The 16370-nt window shown below is 34.5% G+C and overlaps 3 protein-coding genes across 3 annotated transcripts; 1 reads left to right on the top strand and 2 right to left on the bottom strand.

Annotated features, from left to right (window-relative positions):
- Positions 1–5419: 5419 nt before the first annotated feature.
- On the top strand, positions 5420–7021 carry LOC131639899 (shewanella-like protein phosphatase 2). Its single transcript, XM_058910340.1, has one exon. It carries the CDS (start codon positions 5582–5584, stop codon positions 6764–6766), a length of 1185 nt encoding a protein of 394 aa, XP_058766323.1. The 5' UTR covers positions 5420–5581; the 3' UTR covers positions 6767–7021.
- Positions 7022–7523: 502 nt separating this feature from the next.
- On the bottom strand, positions 7524–9820 carry LOC131639904 (transcription factor bHLH90-like). The gene is made up of 8 exons (XM_058910345.1): positions 9732–9820; positions 9478–9651; positions 9344–9395; positions 9162–9230; positions 8577–9059; positions 8166–8375; positions 7931–8050; positions 7524–7586 (listed from the first exon to the last, which is right to left on the bottom strand). Exons 1-8 carry the CDS (start codon positions 9818–9820, stop codon positions 7524–7526), a joined length of 1260 nt encoding a protein of 419 aa, XP_058766328.1.
- Positions 9821–14803: 4983 nt separating this feature from the next.
- LOC131639902 (uncharacterized) lies at positions 14804–15565 on the bottom strand. Its single transcript, XM_058910343.1, has one exon. It carries the CDS (start codon positions 15402–15404, stop codon positions 14916–14918), a length of 489 nt encoding a protein of 162 aa, XP_058766326.1. The 5' UTR covers positions 15405–15565; the 3' UTR covers positions 14804–14915.
- Between the last annotated feature and the right edge of the window lie 805 nt (positions 15566–16370).

Here is a 16370-nt window from a genome sequence, read left to right as displayed (position 1 = left end):
CTTTGCCCCCTGGTGTTGGACTTGGTTGCTGCTAGACTCTCCAATCTCCCTTGGCTTGTATTCTCTTTGGGCCTTCTTCATTCTCTGGTGCCGTCTCCATTGGGATCTGGACATAGGATTTCTACCTTTGTAATTCTCAAGCCTATACATCTCTCGATTTGAGTTCTGGAATTGCTTCCTATAGGCCATTGCAGTTCTTCCTCCTTGGTCCCAACTTCTCCACTTATTGGTTCTTGCGCCAGCTTGCACCCATCTGTCCTTAGGTGTATCTGCAGGGACTCTGAATGTGACCCTTCGTGCCTTAGGGTGAGGACTGTCAGGCCTCTTATATGAAGTTCGATTGTCGAACGTATATATATCAGGACGGAGACCTTGGGTTTCTCGATTCATGATAAAATAACTCCTTTCGAGGGAACGCGCTAGGAGTTCATCATACACTGCTCCGCACCTGGGACATAACACCACTTTTGTATTTGCTTTGTGGCATCTGACCAAGAAACTCACCAAACTTTCCGCAGTTCTTGGGTATATCTTTAGCAGTAGGTTTCCGCCTCTCCAAGGCTGCTCCAATCTCTCTCTCAGGGTCCTCTCGAAGTTAGCTTGGATTCTTTGATTCAGCATTATAGAGCATCTTGGGCACATCAGCATTTTTCCTCCATTCTTCTCGTGGCAATCCCAAAGGTAATCTTTCAAAGTTTCGCCCTTTGGTGGAATGTCCACATTTCCCTGTTGCCTTGTCAGCCATTTCTCCAGCTCTTCGATTTCAGACAAAGGTCGTCTAGCATTTACCATGTTGACAACTGCTGGAGGGGCTTCAGAAATTTGTATCTGCTGAAGTTTCATCCTGAGGTCTTCAGTGGCCTCGCTAATTTTTTCCTCCAGATTGTCGGTCATTTCTGGGTCGAGGGATTCTTCAACATCAGTATTGAAGACCGCATCACCATTTAGGCTTTCAGTAACCTGCTTTCCCTTTGACATCATTTCTGGTTCAACAAATTCGACTTCAGACACTTCCACCATGTTGATGTCACATGGCTCACACAGGTTGGTGTCAGCAATGTTCAGGGGGTTGGTATCGACCTTCATATGACTTTTGGTCTTGTCAGCGAATTTCAAACGACCATCCTTGATAGCATTCTGAATTAGATCCCTGAAAAGAAAACATTGTGAGGTTTTATGGCCTAAAAAACCATGATATTTACAAAAGCCTCGCTTCTTCCGTTGTTCTAACGGAGGAATTTTAGAGTTAGGAGGCACTATCATTTGGCCATCTTTTACTAATAAATCGAATATTTCGTCACATTTGGTGACATCGAATGTATAGGTTTTCTTAGGAAATCTATCGCTTTTATCATTTTCTACTAGATTCTTCCCGTTGGCAGGGGTAAGTAATTTGCAAGCATAAGGCGGCGCTTCTTTTAATTCAGCTAGATCTATTTCGACCTCCTCTATGCTATATGAGTCATCGAAGGTTTCGCTATCAGTGTCTTCGACTTCAACATAAGATACTCTTTCTTTCTTGTAACTCTTGTTCACTTTAGCCTTTTCTGCTTCCAGCCGTTCGACCTGTCGAACCCTATCTGCCAATTGGGCCATGTCTCTTAAATATTGGGTATCTAATTTCTTTCTAATCGAATAGTCTAAACCACCAGCGGCTATTTCGACTAATTCGTGCTCTAGGATGACTGTGAAACATCTTGATTTCAACAAACGGAACCTGTTTAGGTAATCATCAATAGGCTCTGTGAATTTCCTTTTAATGCTAGCCAATTCCTTCAAACTTATCTTTGTTTGACCCATGTAAAATTGTTCGTGGAACAATCTTTCCAATTGTGTCCATGTATCTATGGAGTTTGGGGGTAAAGTAGTAAACCAAATGAAGGCATTTTTCGTTAATGAACTAGGAAAATACTTGATCCTTAGATCTTCGTTCCCTGCTAACGTTCCTGCCTCTGTTAAATATCTGGCTATATGTTCCACCATCGATTCGCTAGTATCCCCTGCAAATTTGGTAAACTTGGGTACCTTAATACCTCTTGGCAATTCACTTTGCATGATGTATTCAGGTATGGGAGATGTGTAATTTGGACGTCGAAATCCAGTGTTAAAGCCGTTATTAGCCATTATTCTTTCTATCATGGCAGTAAGATTATTTTCTGTTGCCAGATCATTTCTCCTGACTCTGTGGACAACTTCGTCAGGATGTTCGTCTCTCCCTACCATAACTAGTCTGGGCTGTTGTCGGGGAACAGCTTGTTGGCCAGTATCAGTCGTTTCGATTTGAGTTCCCAGTTCGACCGCTGGATTCTGTGCGACTGGATTTGGCCTTGGTGGGGGTACTATGTTTCTGATTTGTTCGACAATTGGATCCTCTTCTTGGTAGGCTGACTGGTTATTCCTTCGTCTATTTTGTGGGACTCCTAAAAAATCTGCCATTCGTCCCAATTGCGATGATAATCTCTGGTATGTTTCTGCACTATCCTGGCTAGACCTAGTAATGCTTGCTACTATTGGATTAAAGATTGTTCCTAATTCTCTAGCAAGGAGTCCTACCATATCCTGGTTACTTGCATCCATTTCTTGTCGAAATGCTGCTTGAGTATTTGTGGTCATAGGGGGAATCTGAGCCGACAAACCAGTATTGTGTGCACTTCGACCTACTGAACCCATGTTTGGTGAAAACGCCGTTGTGTTGGCTGCGGTGTATGTAGGCCCTGTTCCTCGTAATCCTGCCAGGTACAAATATGGCATCCCGTATGGCATATTTTGCCTCAAACCATCTACAGCGAATGATGGTCCTGGGGTAGATAAATAATTTGCAGCGTTCGTCGATACGGGTGGTATCTCGCCTGTGCTTGCAAACGGAGGAGCGGTAGTTGATACTGAAATTGGGATAGTCCCAGTTGATGTGGAAGTATTTTCAATCATGGCTTGCGAACTAGCCGCTGGTTCAGATCTTGTCACAACCGGTATGGCCCGCGCTCCTTGAGTGGAAGTCGAAACATTCGTCGCGTTTGGCGCTACTGTTCCTGATCCTTGTGGGGGATTTTCTTCGCCCCCTGCACTGGCCGCTATGACCATTTTCTTGTTGTACCTTCGTTTAGGAACTGGATTTGCACTGTTGGTTAATTTACCGTTCCTAAGGTTCATACAAGGTCTTGACAATTTCTAGACAAAACAAAACAATCGATTAATAACACTTAGTTTGACACTGTCCCACTGGGCGTGCCAATTTGTTTACGGTGATTTCCGGTAAACAACCGCTAGTCTTCCAAACTATAATAAATATGATTTGGTTACTCGCAGGATCGACTAGATTGATCCTAGGACATAGTCAAACGAAAGGTTTATTGATATGATTGGGTTCATACCTGCTTGTTTTGATTTCGAGAAATTTATGTTCAAATGACTAATCATTCGAGATAACGCTGGTTATATGAGTTAGTGTAACTTCGACGCATAAATCGTAATCAGAAAGCATGTAAATTACGGGAATGTAAATTGCAAGAAAATTAACATGCAAGAATATAAATCGCAGGAATATAAATTGCAGGAAAGTATTGTGCATAAAATCAAATGACTTCGAAAGTAAAAGTTAGACAAGGAAAGTAAATTGCAGGAAACGAAAAGATATTTGATAAAAGTAAATACACATGTATTCAAATTGGTGTTGTCATACGTACATTTCTCAGCGAACTCTTTCTCTTAACACTTGATACTTGAGTGATATGTGAGTGATTTGTATAAAATGAACACACGAAATCCTATCATTAAGACTCCTATTTATACTAAATTCGACCCTAACGGTCATACAATAATCTAATGCCACGTTATCCATAAGAACTCCGGGGATGCCATCTGTCTATGTGCAGTTTATAGAAACCGTTTCGCAATTCAAACCTTCCCGCTCAAGTCCTTTTCGACATGTGGCTATATAGTTATATTCGAAAATGTTACGGAAACACATTAAGCTTCAGTACTTTATGTAATTTTCCGCGAAATGTCTAAGTCTTGACTAAGGTATCTTCCGTGTTAGCTTCAATACTTCTCTCCTTCGCTTCAACTTAGACTTTTTCTTAAAGCATAGCCATCAGTAGCCATTTTTTTAAAATCTTCGAAGATGGTCATCAGAAACCATCACTCTTCGAACTTAAAACCTTCGAAGATCAACTTCTTAAACGAAATCTCCAGCTAACACTTATGCAAAGAGAGTATGACATTAAGATGTAGGGCCTGTTTGTTTCAGCTTTAAAAAAATGGATTTTTTCTTTATATTTTTGAAAATAGATTTTCCAAAACCATTTTTCAAAATATTACAAGTTTTTAAATATTCATTTTTTCTAAAATGAAACACTTATTTTGACATCTAATAACATAAACACACATTATTGAAGACCAAAATTTTGTCAAAATCGCAATTTTTTCAAAAAGTTGTATTTCAAAAATGATTTTTATGAAAATCTATTTGAAATAGCTTCAAAATTAAGTGATTTTTTGAAATTTTGATATCCAAATTTTTTTCTCATAAATAGACGAAATACCTAAAATCACATTTTAAAAATAACTATTCAAAGAAAATTTTCATTTGAAGCTTTTATAAAAAATTTCTTTGTAAAAAATTTTTTCACAAAATTATATAACACTACAAAAATCATTTTTAAAAAAAGCCAAAACAAACAGGTCATAGTTCAATTTCAATGACTTTTTTCAGTGACTTTTATGAGAAGGAGAAACCAAAATGAATTTGTTATCTCTTACACTTTGTTTGGATTGAAAAGGAAAGTAGAAGGAAAGAAAGTAAAATGAAAGAAAGTGAAAGGAATGAAAGTGAAGGAAGAATAGGTGGAATGTAAGATGATTTTATTGGTGATTGGTATGAGTGAAAGTTAAAGCAAAATGAAAGGAAAGAAAGGTGTGTATGTAGTAAATGACATAAATATCCTACATCAAAATAAATAATTTTCTTTTATATATACAAATTATATATAGATATACTATTATATATAAAAAGTGACATTTTAAATAAAACAAAAAAAATAACGCATGTAACATATAAACAAGAAAAAGGACTTTAAAAATAATAATGGAATAAGTGGCATATGTCATGCGAGAGAAAGAAGCGATTACTGTACATTATATGGATAAAGAGTAAAAGTAATTAATAGTTCTTAAATGTGAAGCATAATCTCCAAGCAAGGATTATTTTGTCATTTTAATTAAATTGGAATTAAATATAGTGTTTCCGTCGTGTTTTGAGCGGAAAGTTTTCTTATGGTGGGGCCCACTAAATAAGCCTTTCTTTCCTCTATGATACTGATGCCAAACGGTGGAAGCTCACTTTCCCATAAACTTTCCATCCTTTCTCCTATCCATCCATTCACTTACCCTTAAAACAAACAATGTGTTAGTCTTAGCAAGGCAATTTCAAAGAAGTGAGTCCAATATCTTTCTTGATCAAGTGTCACCACCATCTTTCACTAATTATAAAGTTACCCAAATCCTTACATTGGAGGGAAGAATAAACCCTTCACCTCTTTCCAAAGCAAACATCATTTAACAGTGTTTGCTGATCGAAGTCAAAATGGAAAATGAAAAAGAGATTCCAACCTCATTCTGCAAAGACATTCCCAATCTCCTTTCTTCTTTCGTCGACACCTTCGTCGACTTCTCAGTCAGCGGCCTCTTCCTCCCCCCACCGCCGCCGCCATCTCCGCCGCCCACCCGACTCCCCTCTCCCAAACGCCTCATCGCCATTGGCGACCTCCACGGCGACCTCAACAAGTCAAAACAAGCCCTCCGCCTCGCCGGACTAATCGACTCCTCCGACAATTACACTGGAGGCTCCGCCACTGTTGTCCAAGTCGGCGACGTCCTCGACCGCGGCGACGACGAGCTGAAAATCCTTTACTTTCTCGAGAAGCTGAAACGACAAGCCGCGCGATGTGGTGGAAGCTTCGTAACCATGAACGGAAACCACGAGATTATGAACATCGAAGGGGATTTCCGTTACGTGACGGAAGGTGGAGTGGAGGAATTTAGGGTTTGGTTAGAATGGTTCCGTGAGGGTAACAAGATGAAGAGTCTATGTCAAGGTTTGAAACCGCTGAAGGATCCGTTAGAAGGTATCGAAGTTGAATTTCGCGGTGCGAATAAGAAGTTTCATGAAGGGTTTCGTGCTAGGGTTGCGGCTTTGCGGCCGAACGGCCCGATTTCTAGAAGGTTTTTTACTGACAATGTAACTGTGTTGGTTGTTGGAGAATCAATTTTCGTTCATGGTGGTTTGTTGCCGGATCATGTTTATTACGGGTTGGAGAATATTAATGCTGAAGTGAGTGATTGGATTAGAGGTTCGACCGGACGATTTTCACCGCCTTATTGCCGTGGGAGGAATGCGGTTGTTTGGCTTAGGAAATTCTCTGATGAGGTTGCTGTGAATTGTGACTGTTCGACTCTTGAGCATGTTCTGTCTACGATTCCTGGTGTTAAGAGAATGATCATGGGTCATACTATTCAGATGAATGGGATTAACGCGGTTTGCGATAACAAGGCTATTCGAATCGATGTGGGTATGTCGGACGGATGTGGTGGTGGTTTGCCTGAGGTTTTGGAAATCAATGAGAGTTTTGGAGTGAGGATATTGACATCGAATCCGTTGTATCAGAATAAAGAAAGTGCTTTTGGAATTGATGTTGGGAAGAAGGAAGAAGGTCTTGGATTGTTGCTTACTGAACATGGTGGACCTAGGCAAGTCAAAGTTAAGGCTTGAAGGCTTTTTAAAATAATGGGTTGTAGTTCATCATTGTTTAGACTAAGGGAAAATGTTGCAATAAAGGTTTCTTCTTGTGCATTGGATTTAGAGGTATCTCTTTCATTTGCATTATTATTTATTGATAAATCTGTATTAGATTTCAGATTGGAGAATATTAGAAAAGGTTTTGACTCTCATTAAATGTTATTTTGATAAATTTGTTAGCATTCGGTTACTTTAAGGCTAGTATGACAAAATTGATTTTCTTACTGATGTTATGATGTTACTATCAAATGTTATTTTGTAGAGGTTATTTATTAACCATAATTCATTATTAGTAATAGGTATATCTCTTACCAATGTTGGATTTTGAAGATTTGAATTTCTTAAGACACATTAGGAAAGATACATACAATGATAATTAAACTATAAGTAGTTTTGATAGTGATATGGTGGCCTATTTTTCCCTTCAAAGTAGTAACACTATATCATTGTGAGCTTAGAGTCTTTCGGCAATCATATAAGGCCACGAGAAAGAAAAGATCAGTGATTACCAGTCATACAATAATATTTTGGAGCATAATCTTTGTTAGAAATTAGTCAATTGATGTTCCTATATCCAAGAAAAATCAATTTATGGTTCTACCAGTCTATTTTTTCTGTGGATTGTTAGCGTATTGTTTCTTTATAGATAGTAACCAAGTTATTAGCTGTCGAGTTTAAGATAATAACTATGCCACCATTTTCTTGAACTTCTTCATTGCTTTGTCTATCATCAACTTGTCTTCTGTATCAAATACTCTCTGAGTTTTGTCGGGTGAATATCCTCGGCAGTTGTCTGTGCAAAAAAAAAAAAATTACTCTCATTACAATAGAAAGGGCACCTTAGAGAATCAATGCTTTTGAGGAAATAGTTTTGATCAACCTTGTCTTTAAATACGAAGGTTAAATTTTATTCCATGAATAAAATATAGTATTTAAAGTTCATTCAAATGGAAGTGTGAAAAAGGTGATTTATTTATTGGATTCTAGAGTTAACATACACCAAACTAGCTCATGGTTTTATATGGTGATGGTTAGTTTTAGCATATTTATGCACTTCAATTTTGTAATTTAGACTCTCACCTCAACCAATAAAATGATCAGGACTTTGCCGTCAAATGTGGTCATGTTTGCATTTACCACATGCAGTCCAAATGAATCTATTGCTTCCATCAACTCTGAAAACCCACTCCGCTTCATTTCACAGCACAACTTGATCATGAATTCTGTTCTGCGAACATGATTCACTTCTACTTGCAACTAAGAAAATTTTAAGAGATTATATTAGGCCCCTAAGACATGATGTAATGAAATTTAGTTTCATCCATGAATTTGGAAAACAATATGTTTAAGTTATTATGCAAATTTTATGTACCTCCATCTGTGTCTTTCTAATGGAATCAGAAGAACTTTGATGAAGCTCACTGAGAGGTTGTTCTTTGTCTCCTTGCACCTTCATTTGTAGTGTGTTCTTTTTACAATCCTCAACATCTAAAACCTCGACCTCTTCTTGAAGTTTTATCTTTTGCCTCTGCAATTCCTTTATGTATTCAATTGCATCATCCACAATTGCTGCTCTATCCATCTGTGAACATTGAGTGCATCAGATACTTATTGCATATTCAGATTGATAGTGAGTTTGACTAAATCACGGAGACACCTTATTTTTTTGAAGCTCCACCGTAATATTGGCGAACTCAATGTCAATCCAACATACTTTAAAGAAAATTCAAGAGTGAAAAAAAGTATTGGATGCATGCTCTTAAATTACACAATTTAGCTCTACCTTGGTTATATTAGGGACTAGAGACCTTAGAGTAAAAAGCCCCTGTTTAATTCTTTTCCTCCTATTCCTCTCTGTGATAAGATTTTTAGCATGATACATTTCCTTTTGAGGCTCCTTAACAGTTTCTGCTTTAACTTCTTCGCCATTTCCATAATGGAAACTCTTATTTTTATTGTACCCGCGGCTTTTAACTTTCGGTATAGGAGATATTTCAACCGGTTGATTCAGATATTCATGTGGAACCAAGCAATCAAACTTTGAATCAAATGATAAGTGTTCTGTTGAAGGATTAGACCCATTGGAGGGTCCTTCAATGCTTGGATTAGAGCTGCTATGGTTTTCTGCAGATAGACCGGGAGTTAAAGGGTAATAATGCTCATTGAAGTTCATATTGGTGTAGCTCTGTGCTGATGTGGCTTCTTGCTTTATAGAGACACAGCAGTGTGCTGATATGAACTCTATGATGTTTATATCTTTTGCTATCTGAGAAAGACAAAGAACTTACCATCTTTAGAATTTTCAACACCATCTTTAGAATTTTCAACCAGAGAGTAATGCCAATAAGTACTAGGATGTGCATCTTACCAGCTTTGAAGTGAAGAGCTCCACAAGACCACCCAAAATAGGAATCAAAACTCGAGTTCCGATTGAGTCCTGTCAAAACATTGATAATTCGATATATAAAGTTTATGATGATATTATTAAATAAGGTAAAAAAAATAAACTGATACGAGTAGAATGAAAAATATTAGACAAGCAAAATTTACCTCCTGGATATGCCATATTGGTTGTTGTGAAATTGCAACCTCTCCATGAACACTGTTGATCAATTCCATTGGTAAAACATAGAAAACTGACATTTAATATATACAATGAGAGAGGGTGAGAGAGAGAGAGAGACCTAGAATAAAGAGACATTGCAAAAGGAAGCTTTGCAAGAGCCTCACAAGTCTTTGTTCTAACTGGATGAGGAAAGAGGGTATCCCTACAAATGGGAGCCATCTTGTATTCCTCTTTGATCTTCACCTTCTCAATGTTGCCACCACAACAACAACAACCCATCCATTCAATAAAACTACACAAGAGAAAAAGAATGAATAAAAAAGACAAGTAAGAATGAATAACAAAGTGAATTATGCAGGAATAGTATAGTACCTAGTTGGGTCATTTCCATATTTCCAAACAACAACATAGTCCCAAGCTTTAGTCTCAACAAAGGGTCTAAGTAATTCAACAACATTCATAATACCTTATGTGAACGCACCTTTAAACCTGATAATAATTTCTCAGTGTGGTTTTTCTACCTATACCTTTTAGGTGTCTCTTTTTAAACTGTTATTTTTTCCATTCATTTTGAAGCACATGGTACACGACAGTTAGTTATCAATTTGGGGTTGGTGTATCTTATAGCATCATTGGTAATCAGCAGCATATCTTTCTGACAGAAGTTGCTTTTAACTAACTTACTACTGCTAGGCAGTGAATTGCAAAAGGAGAATAAACTTGAATGCTAGTATTAAATTAGTGTATGTATTGTACATATATACTTTTCTGATAGTATTTTATTTTAATTTTACCTTTTATTCTTTTTGAGATGAGAAATGTTTAAATTATTTTCTTTATACTTGTTATGATGTTTTGCTTATTGTATTTAAATACTTTTAATTTTTTAAGACATGAAAAAAAATTATTCTTTTTAAGATGCGAAATACTTAAATTATTTTCTTTATATGATAGCTCTCAAATGTAAAATGATGTGTGTTGGACTGCATTGTCCCTAGGTGACATGCATTCGGTAGATTTCGACATTTTGCAATAATATAGTTTTTAATCAATAGAAATATAGTTGTTTCAAATAATATAAAAATCCTGTTCTAATTTTAAAATTAAATTTTGATGATTTTTGTTTTTATTTCAATTTTTTTTTCAAGCTATTTTTTTAATTTCGTTTTTTTACCATTAAGTAGTTAAATACAATTAATATTCACTAAGTATTATAAAATTGTTTAGGTTTAATGACAATTTTAAAGGTTCATTCAGCTTGTGTGCTACCATGATACTGGTTGAACTCCTATAGATTTTTCTTTTAAAAAATGTTTTCTTTCACTTTTATAAAATTGATTAAAAAGAATTGAGTACGGGAGGAGTAGAAACCAAAACCATCTTCTGCAATAATACATATAATTTGCTAATTAAACTATCACTCGTCCATTGACTATTATTTGTCAATTAAATATTATTTAAATAATTATGCTAACGACATAATACTCTTTAAATATATTAAATAAAAAAAATATTTTTTTTTACAAAAGTTAATATTTTAATTTTTAAGAGTATCACAGAGACACTCTTAGCATTTCCCTTATTTAAATTCATATTTTTAATTTTATAATTTGAAATTTATTTTTAAATGAGATTTTTAAAGCTTAAGTTAAAGTTAAGTTGTCTTTACATTTGAACAGTTTTGAACAAAAACATAACCATTATTAATTCATGAGTCTCTCAAATGATTTTTGTATTTGAGGTAAATACAATGAAGAAGATCATCATAAGAGGAGAATAGATCCTCTCCTATTTTTTCAGTTTAGCCTTCCCTCCTTTTTATGATCTAATGGTTGATAGATCTACATAGAAAAATAATGTTCTTAAAAGACAAATAAACAAGACAAATGAATGGTCAGGATTGTAACAGGGTCAAAGCATGAAAGAAAAAGAAGGAGAGGATCTACACCCTCATAAGAGGGTTGAAATTCGTTGAATATGTGAATAGTGAATGATCTCCTCCAAATTCTATGAGTTGGCATATTTACAGTCACAATCCATGCGCCAAAGTGTGGGTGAAGAATCAATTTTAATCTTAATTGCATGGTTGGAACGCAAGGATAGGAAGATTGAGTCCTTCGTACTTTCTTATAAGGGGTTTTCTCCTTTGGAGAACAATAACAACCCTTTCAGGAGTATGTGGTCTGCGACACTAATAACATTGTAATTTAGCAACTCTAATTTGGGTCAGACACCCATGTTTTAAGTGGGTTGATTTGGTCAGACGATCATATGACCTTCCATGTCATATTCGCCCCATGACTTCTTATGATGTTCTTGGGTTGATTAATTTAAGGGACGGTCTCTTCCAGGCTGCAATGAAAGTTATTCCAGTCTAATTTGTCTAATTTTTTTTTGTCAGAACCAAATATAAAAGTGGAAAGCTTTCACGTGGTGTTGGCATATCATGTTTAGTTGAAGGTTTAGAGATGTATTTTCAATTTTACTATTATTATTTTGCCTTAACTTTGTTTGATTGTACTTTGAGTCTTTATCTTGTGATGTCAGCATGGAGGATTGTGAAAAGAAGATGAGAGATTTGTTGTCCCATATCTATTTATTATTTTTGGAAATGGTTTTTGGAGGGTTTTAGAGGATTGCGTCTATATCTTGAAATATGTTTTATATTTTTAAAATTTTTAAAACCAATATAATTTTATATGTTAATTGTTAGCATTAGATTTTTGGATTAGCATTTCGATATTAATGTGTGATATAAGATATATAAAAATGCTAAGTGTAGATAACCAAATCATATTTTTGACACCAAGTCACAAACTCGGTATACTAACCTTTTCAACAGATGTGGTGAGTTCGAGTGCCTACGAAATCAGGTGTTTGGGACTTAATATATTTTTTAGCCCACAGATTGGATGACTTAAAAACATTTTTGACAACAATGGCAATTTGAAGTGGCTCAAGTGCCGAGGAAACATGGAAACAAATCAGAAGACAAAAGCTCATGAAGTAGTATAACTGATGTTAAAGATAAGACCCATGTAACAATATACGTGTCAGATGTTAAAGATGAAAGTCCATGTAGCAGTATACGTTTGGATTTTTAAGAGTTAGGCGATTGTTAACAATTGATAATGTACTTAATATATAAGCGAATGTCGATTATGTAGTCAGGGTTCGCAATTCATGGTGTTATCTTTAGAATTCATACATCTGATTTACTTAGATAACGAGTTTATGAGAAATGTATGAACTTGTTCTATTTTTAATTCAAGCGTTTCAATGTCTTAATTATTGTTTACTTCTTTATTTTCTTTATCAATTTAATCACTTTTATTTTATTTCTTTTGTTATTTACATTAGAAATTCTTTCAGCACAATTGGATTTACTCGAACGTTTTACACAAAGTGGTCTTTAGGATTTTCAAGTTTGATCCTACAAATGAATTAAAGCTCGTGATTGTTTACTAAAAACACCAGTAAAGACTAATGTAATATATATATATATATATATATATATATATATATATATATATATATATATATATATATATATATATATATATATATATATATATATATATAAACTTTTGTAAAATATCAAACATATTTTAAAATATATACACAACTCTACATAGCGTTATACTCCAAAACCCTATAAAAACCAAATCATTTTACTCCAAACCTTATAAAAACCAATTATCAAACGTAACCTTAGAAAAAAGTAAGACGGGAATGGAGTTAACGGTTTCTCTTTCAGATCATGTTATTCGATTATAATGGACAATGTGCATGTATAAATATTGGAAATGCAATCAAAAGTGTTGAAGATTATTTGGAAATCGTATATTCCATCAAAAGTTATGAACTTCTTCGTTGGAGGTCTATCTCAGATAAGCTACCAACTCGTGTATTGTTTTGCAAAACAGATCTGGAAGAATATCTTGTCCTTGTTGAAGGCTGTGTGATTGAGGGTGACAATATCTATGATCATTTCTTTCATTTTAATTGATTATTCAAAGGCAACCGTTACAAGAAAACAAAAGCTCTAATATAGTTATCAATGATATGGTGTGGTATTCGAGAAATGCAAAGATTTTGAGAAATCTCAAGCCACCCCTTGATACTCTTAGGCACGTAGCGCAATTCCATTTATGCCCCCTGATTTAGGAGATACATATCAGGAAGTACATTTTTTTTGCCAAAATTTGGTTTTTTCCGGAGCTACATCTACGAAAGTATTTTAAATTGGTAAACGTTGGGAAAGAAATCATAATAATTCAGTTTAGGGAATCTTCCGTAGATATATCTACGGAACGTCTTAGCGCCATAATATTCCATAGATATAGCTTCAGAACTTTCTTCTATATTTTGTACCAGCATGATCGCTCCCCATTATTGTTTTTATTCTTCAACACTCACCTTCACCAACCTAAAAAACCCTACTTTATCAATATCATTTTCCATTCCAAAGCTTCAAATTTCTGGTGCAACAAATCAAAGGGAGCAAGAGAAGACTGGATTTCAGGTAAAGATTCATCTTTGTCCATTACATTGCTCACATTACTCATGAAGTTTCTATAAAAAAAGGTAATGTTGCTTCCGTAGTTACAACTCCGGAACATGTTAAAGATGAACACGTTCCGTAGGTACATCTCCGAAACACGTTTGTGCTATTTTTTTACAATAGTTTTGTAATATTGTGTTATTTTTGTTATTGTTTACAAATAGGTATGGTGCACCTCGATAATATCTCAAAAGAATTAATTTCTACGAACGATTTTTCTCCGTGTTCAAGGGGTTGTCGTAAAGGCGGTAGATGTCGGCGATGACTTTAATAACAAGCAAGAGTTTGATGATCGTGATAGCATGCTAACATCGATTCGTAGGAATGCAAGTAATTTTTAAGTTGAAGTGGACAATAAGTGTTTTCGGGATTTGTAGAAGCCAATCCAAACATGCACTAAGAATGTCATGAAATTCGTGCGATGCCCTACACGTAAAAGACATAAACCATATCCTCCGTTTCAAAATAAGTTTGCACACAAATTAAGGAATGAAATTATAGTGTTATAAGACATAACACTTTTAATATATTAACCTTATAAATATGTTGGAAGTAGTGTATAGATTAATAAATAAAAAATATAATTATAAAAGTAGTAATCATTATTAAATTATAAAGTGAGAATAACATTTATTTTAAAAGAAATTTTATTTCATAAAACTACATTCATTTTAAAACGGTGGAAGTATATAATTTTTAATTACATTTACATCTGAAATTAAAAATCGAGAACTAAAAAATATAGCAATAAAAAAAATAATCCGAAGGAATTAAATTTATAGTGGGATTTTTTAAATACAGTGACTAATCTTACATAACTTCTTTAGCATACACTTCTAGTTACTATTATAAATATAAGTATACTTTTAAAATTATTGAATAACTAATATATCAAATTTATATATAATATATTAATTATCTAATAAAATTAAAAAGTGAATATTTACTTATAATAATTAAGTTACTAGAGATTGTATATAGATAGTTTCATATCATTGTCTTAAACCTGATCTAAACTGATGATCACCTTCATGATCAGATTTCATGTCAAAATCACGCACGTTACCGTTACCGTTACCACCATTATCATTTCCATGTGGCTGAAAACCTCTACCTTCTGGTTCAAAAGCAACAACTCTAGGTCTTGTAATTATCTGCGGAGGCCTTCTTTTATCAATCCCACCAAGTTCAACATCCTCTTCTTCTCTTGATTGCAAATCATGAATCTGCTGCTGCCTACTCGGCTTAACCGGCCGTCTCAAAGGAGCGTCGCGTGGACGGTCTTGATTATTGTTGCTATTATGTTTGCGTCGGTTACATAAGCGTCCGAGGAAGCAACCGATAACTGAAATGACTAGTAGTATTGCGAGGACGATGAAAACCGGACCATAGTTTCCGTTTGAATGATGAGAAGATGGTTGGTTTGTGACTGCGGTTGGGTAGACTTGAACAGGTTGTTGTGGTGGAGGTTGAAGAGACATGGTTGATGGAAGAAGAAGAATGTTGTTTTGTTGAGAAGTGGTTGTGAATTTGGAAGTAAAGGGGCTTGGTTTGGTGTTAAGAGTTTGAAGCTCTTTTTGTTCTTTGAGTGCTTATCAAGATTTGTTTAGGTTAACTCAACAAGCAATGTAGACCTATAGAAGAGGTTATGTATATAATGTAAAAGAAGTTTCAAAAGAAAAAATAATATGTAAATAGAATTAAAAGAGAAAAAAAATATTTAAGTAATGTTAAAAATGTGATTAATTTATTTATCTTTTATTAATTTTTAATAGTATGAGCTAGATTTTTTTAAAAAACATTTGTCGTTTGTCATGATCATCACTAAATTCGAAGAATTAGTCTATACAATTGTGAGAGAATACTCAGTTTTTAATTTTTTTTTTTTAATTTCTTATCTAATATAAAGGAAATAAGTAGAATTTGTTTGAAATGAAAAATGGGGAGAAGATGAGAATCTTCTTTAATAAAGAGACAATTTAAAATAATTATTTTGTTCTTTACGTAATTGGCTCTTTTAATTGCTTGTTAGGAGAGAAAGTAAGAATATTTTTGTTGGAGTCTTTGGACACGACACATCTAAAAGTTTTAGTAGTATAGAGATAAATACATAAATAAAAAGTTTGGCCATTATGAGATTCTAGCATTCACTTTTTTTAATTTATTATTTTGACTATATTTGTATTTATCTTTTGTCCATTGGTAGCCTATCTTATTAACTAACTAAACTTAGCCTTTCTTATTAGCTAACTAAACTTATTTTAGGTTTGTATCTCTATTAAAATTTATATTTAAATAGAATTCTGGTAAAGAATATAATTTTATGTAGTATTGATTGATAAAAATAAAATTACAAATATATAACTTGTAACACAACAATTGACACAAGTTATGCAAGAACACAATCAATTAAACAGAATCACTCCCTTTTCCCAACATGCATTTCC

Source organism: Vicia villosa, unplaced genomic scaffold (assembly GCF_029867415.1).
Source record: "Vicia villosa cultivar HV-30 ecotype Madison, WI unplaced genomic scaffold, Vvil1.0 ctg.002848F_1_1, whole genome shotgun sequence".
In the NCBI taxonomy this organism is placed as follows: Eukaryota; Viridiplantae; Streptophyta; class Magnoliopsida; order Fabales; family Fabaceae; genus Vicia; species Vicia villosa.
This window is presented reverse-complemented; position numbering and strand designations above follow the sequence as displayed.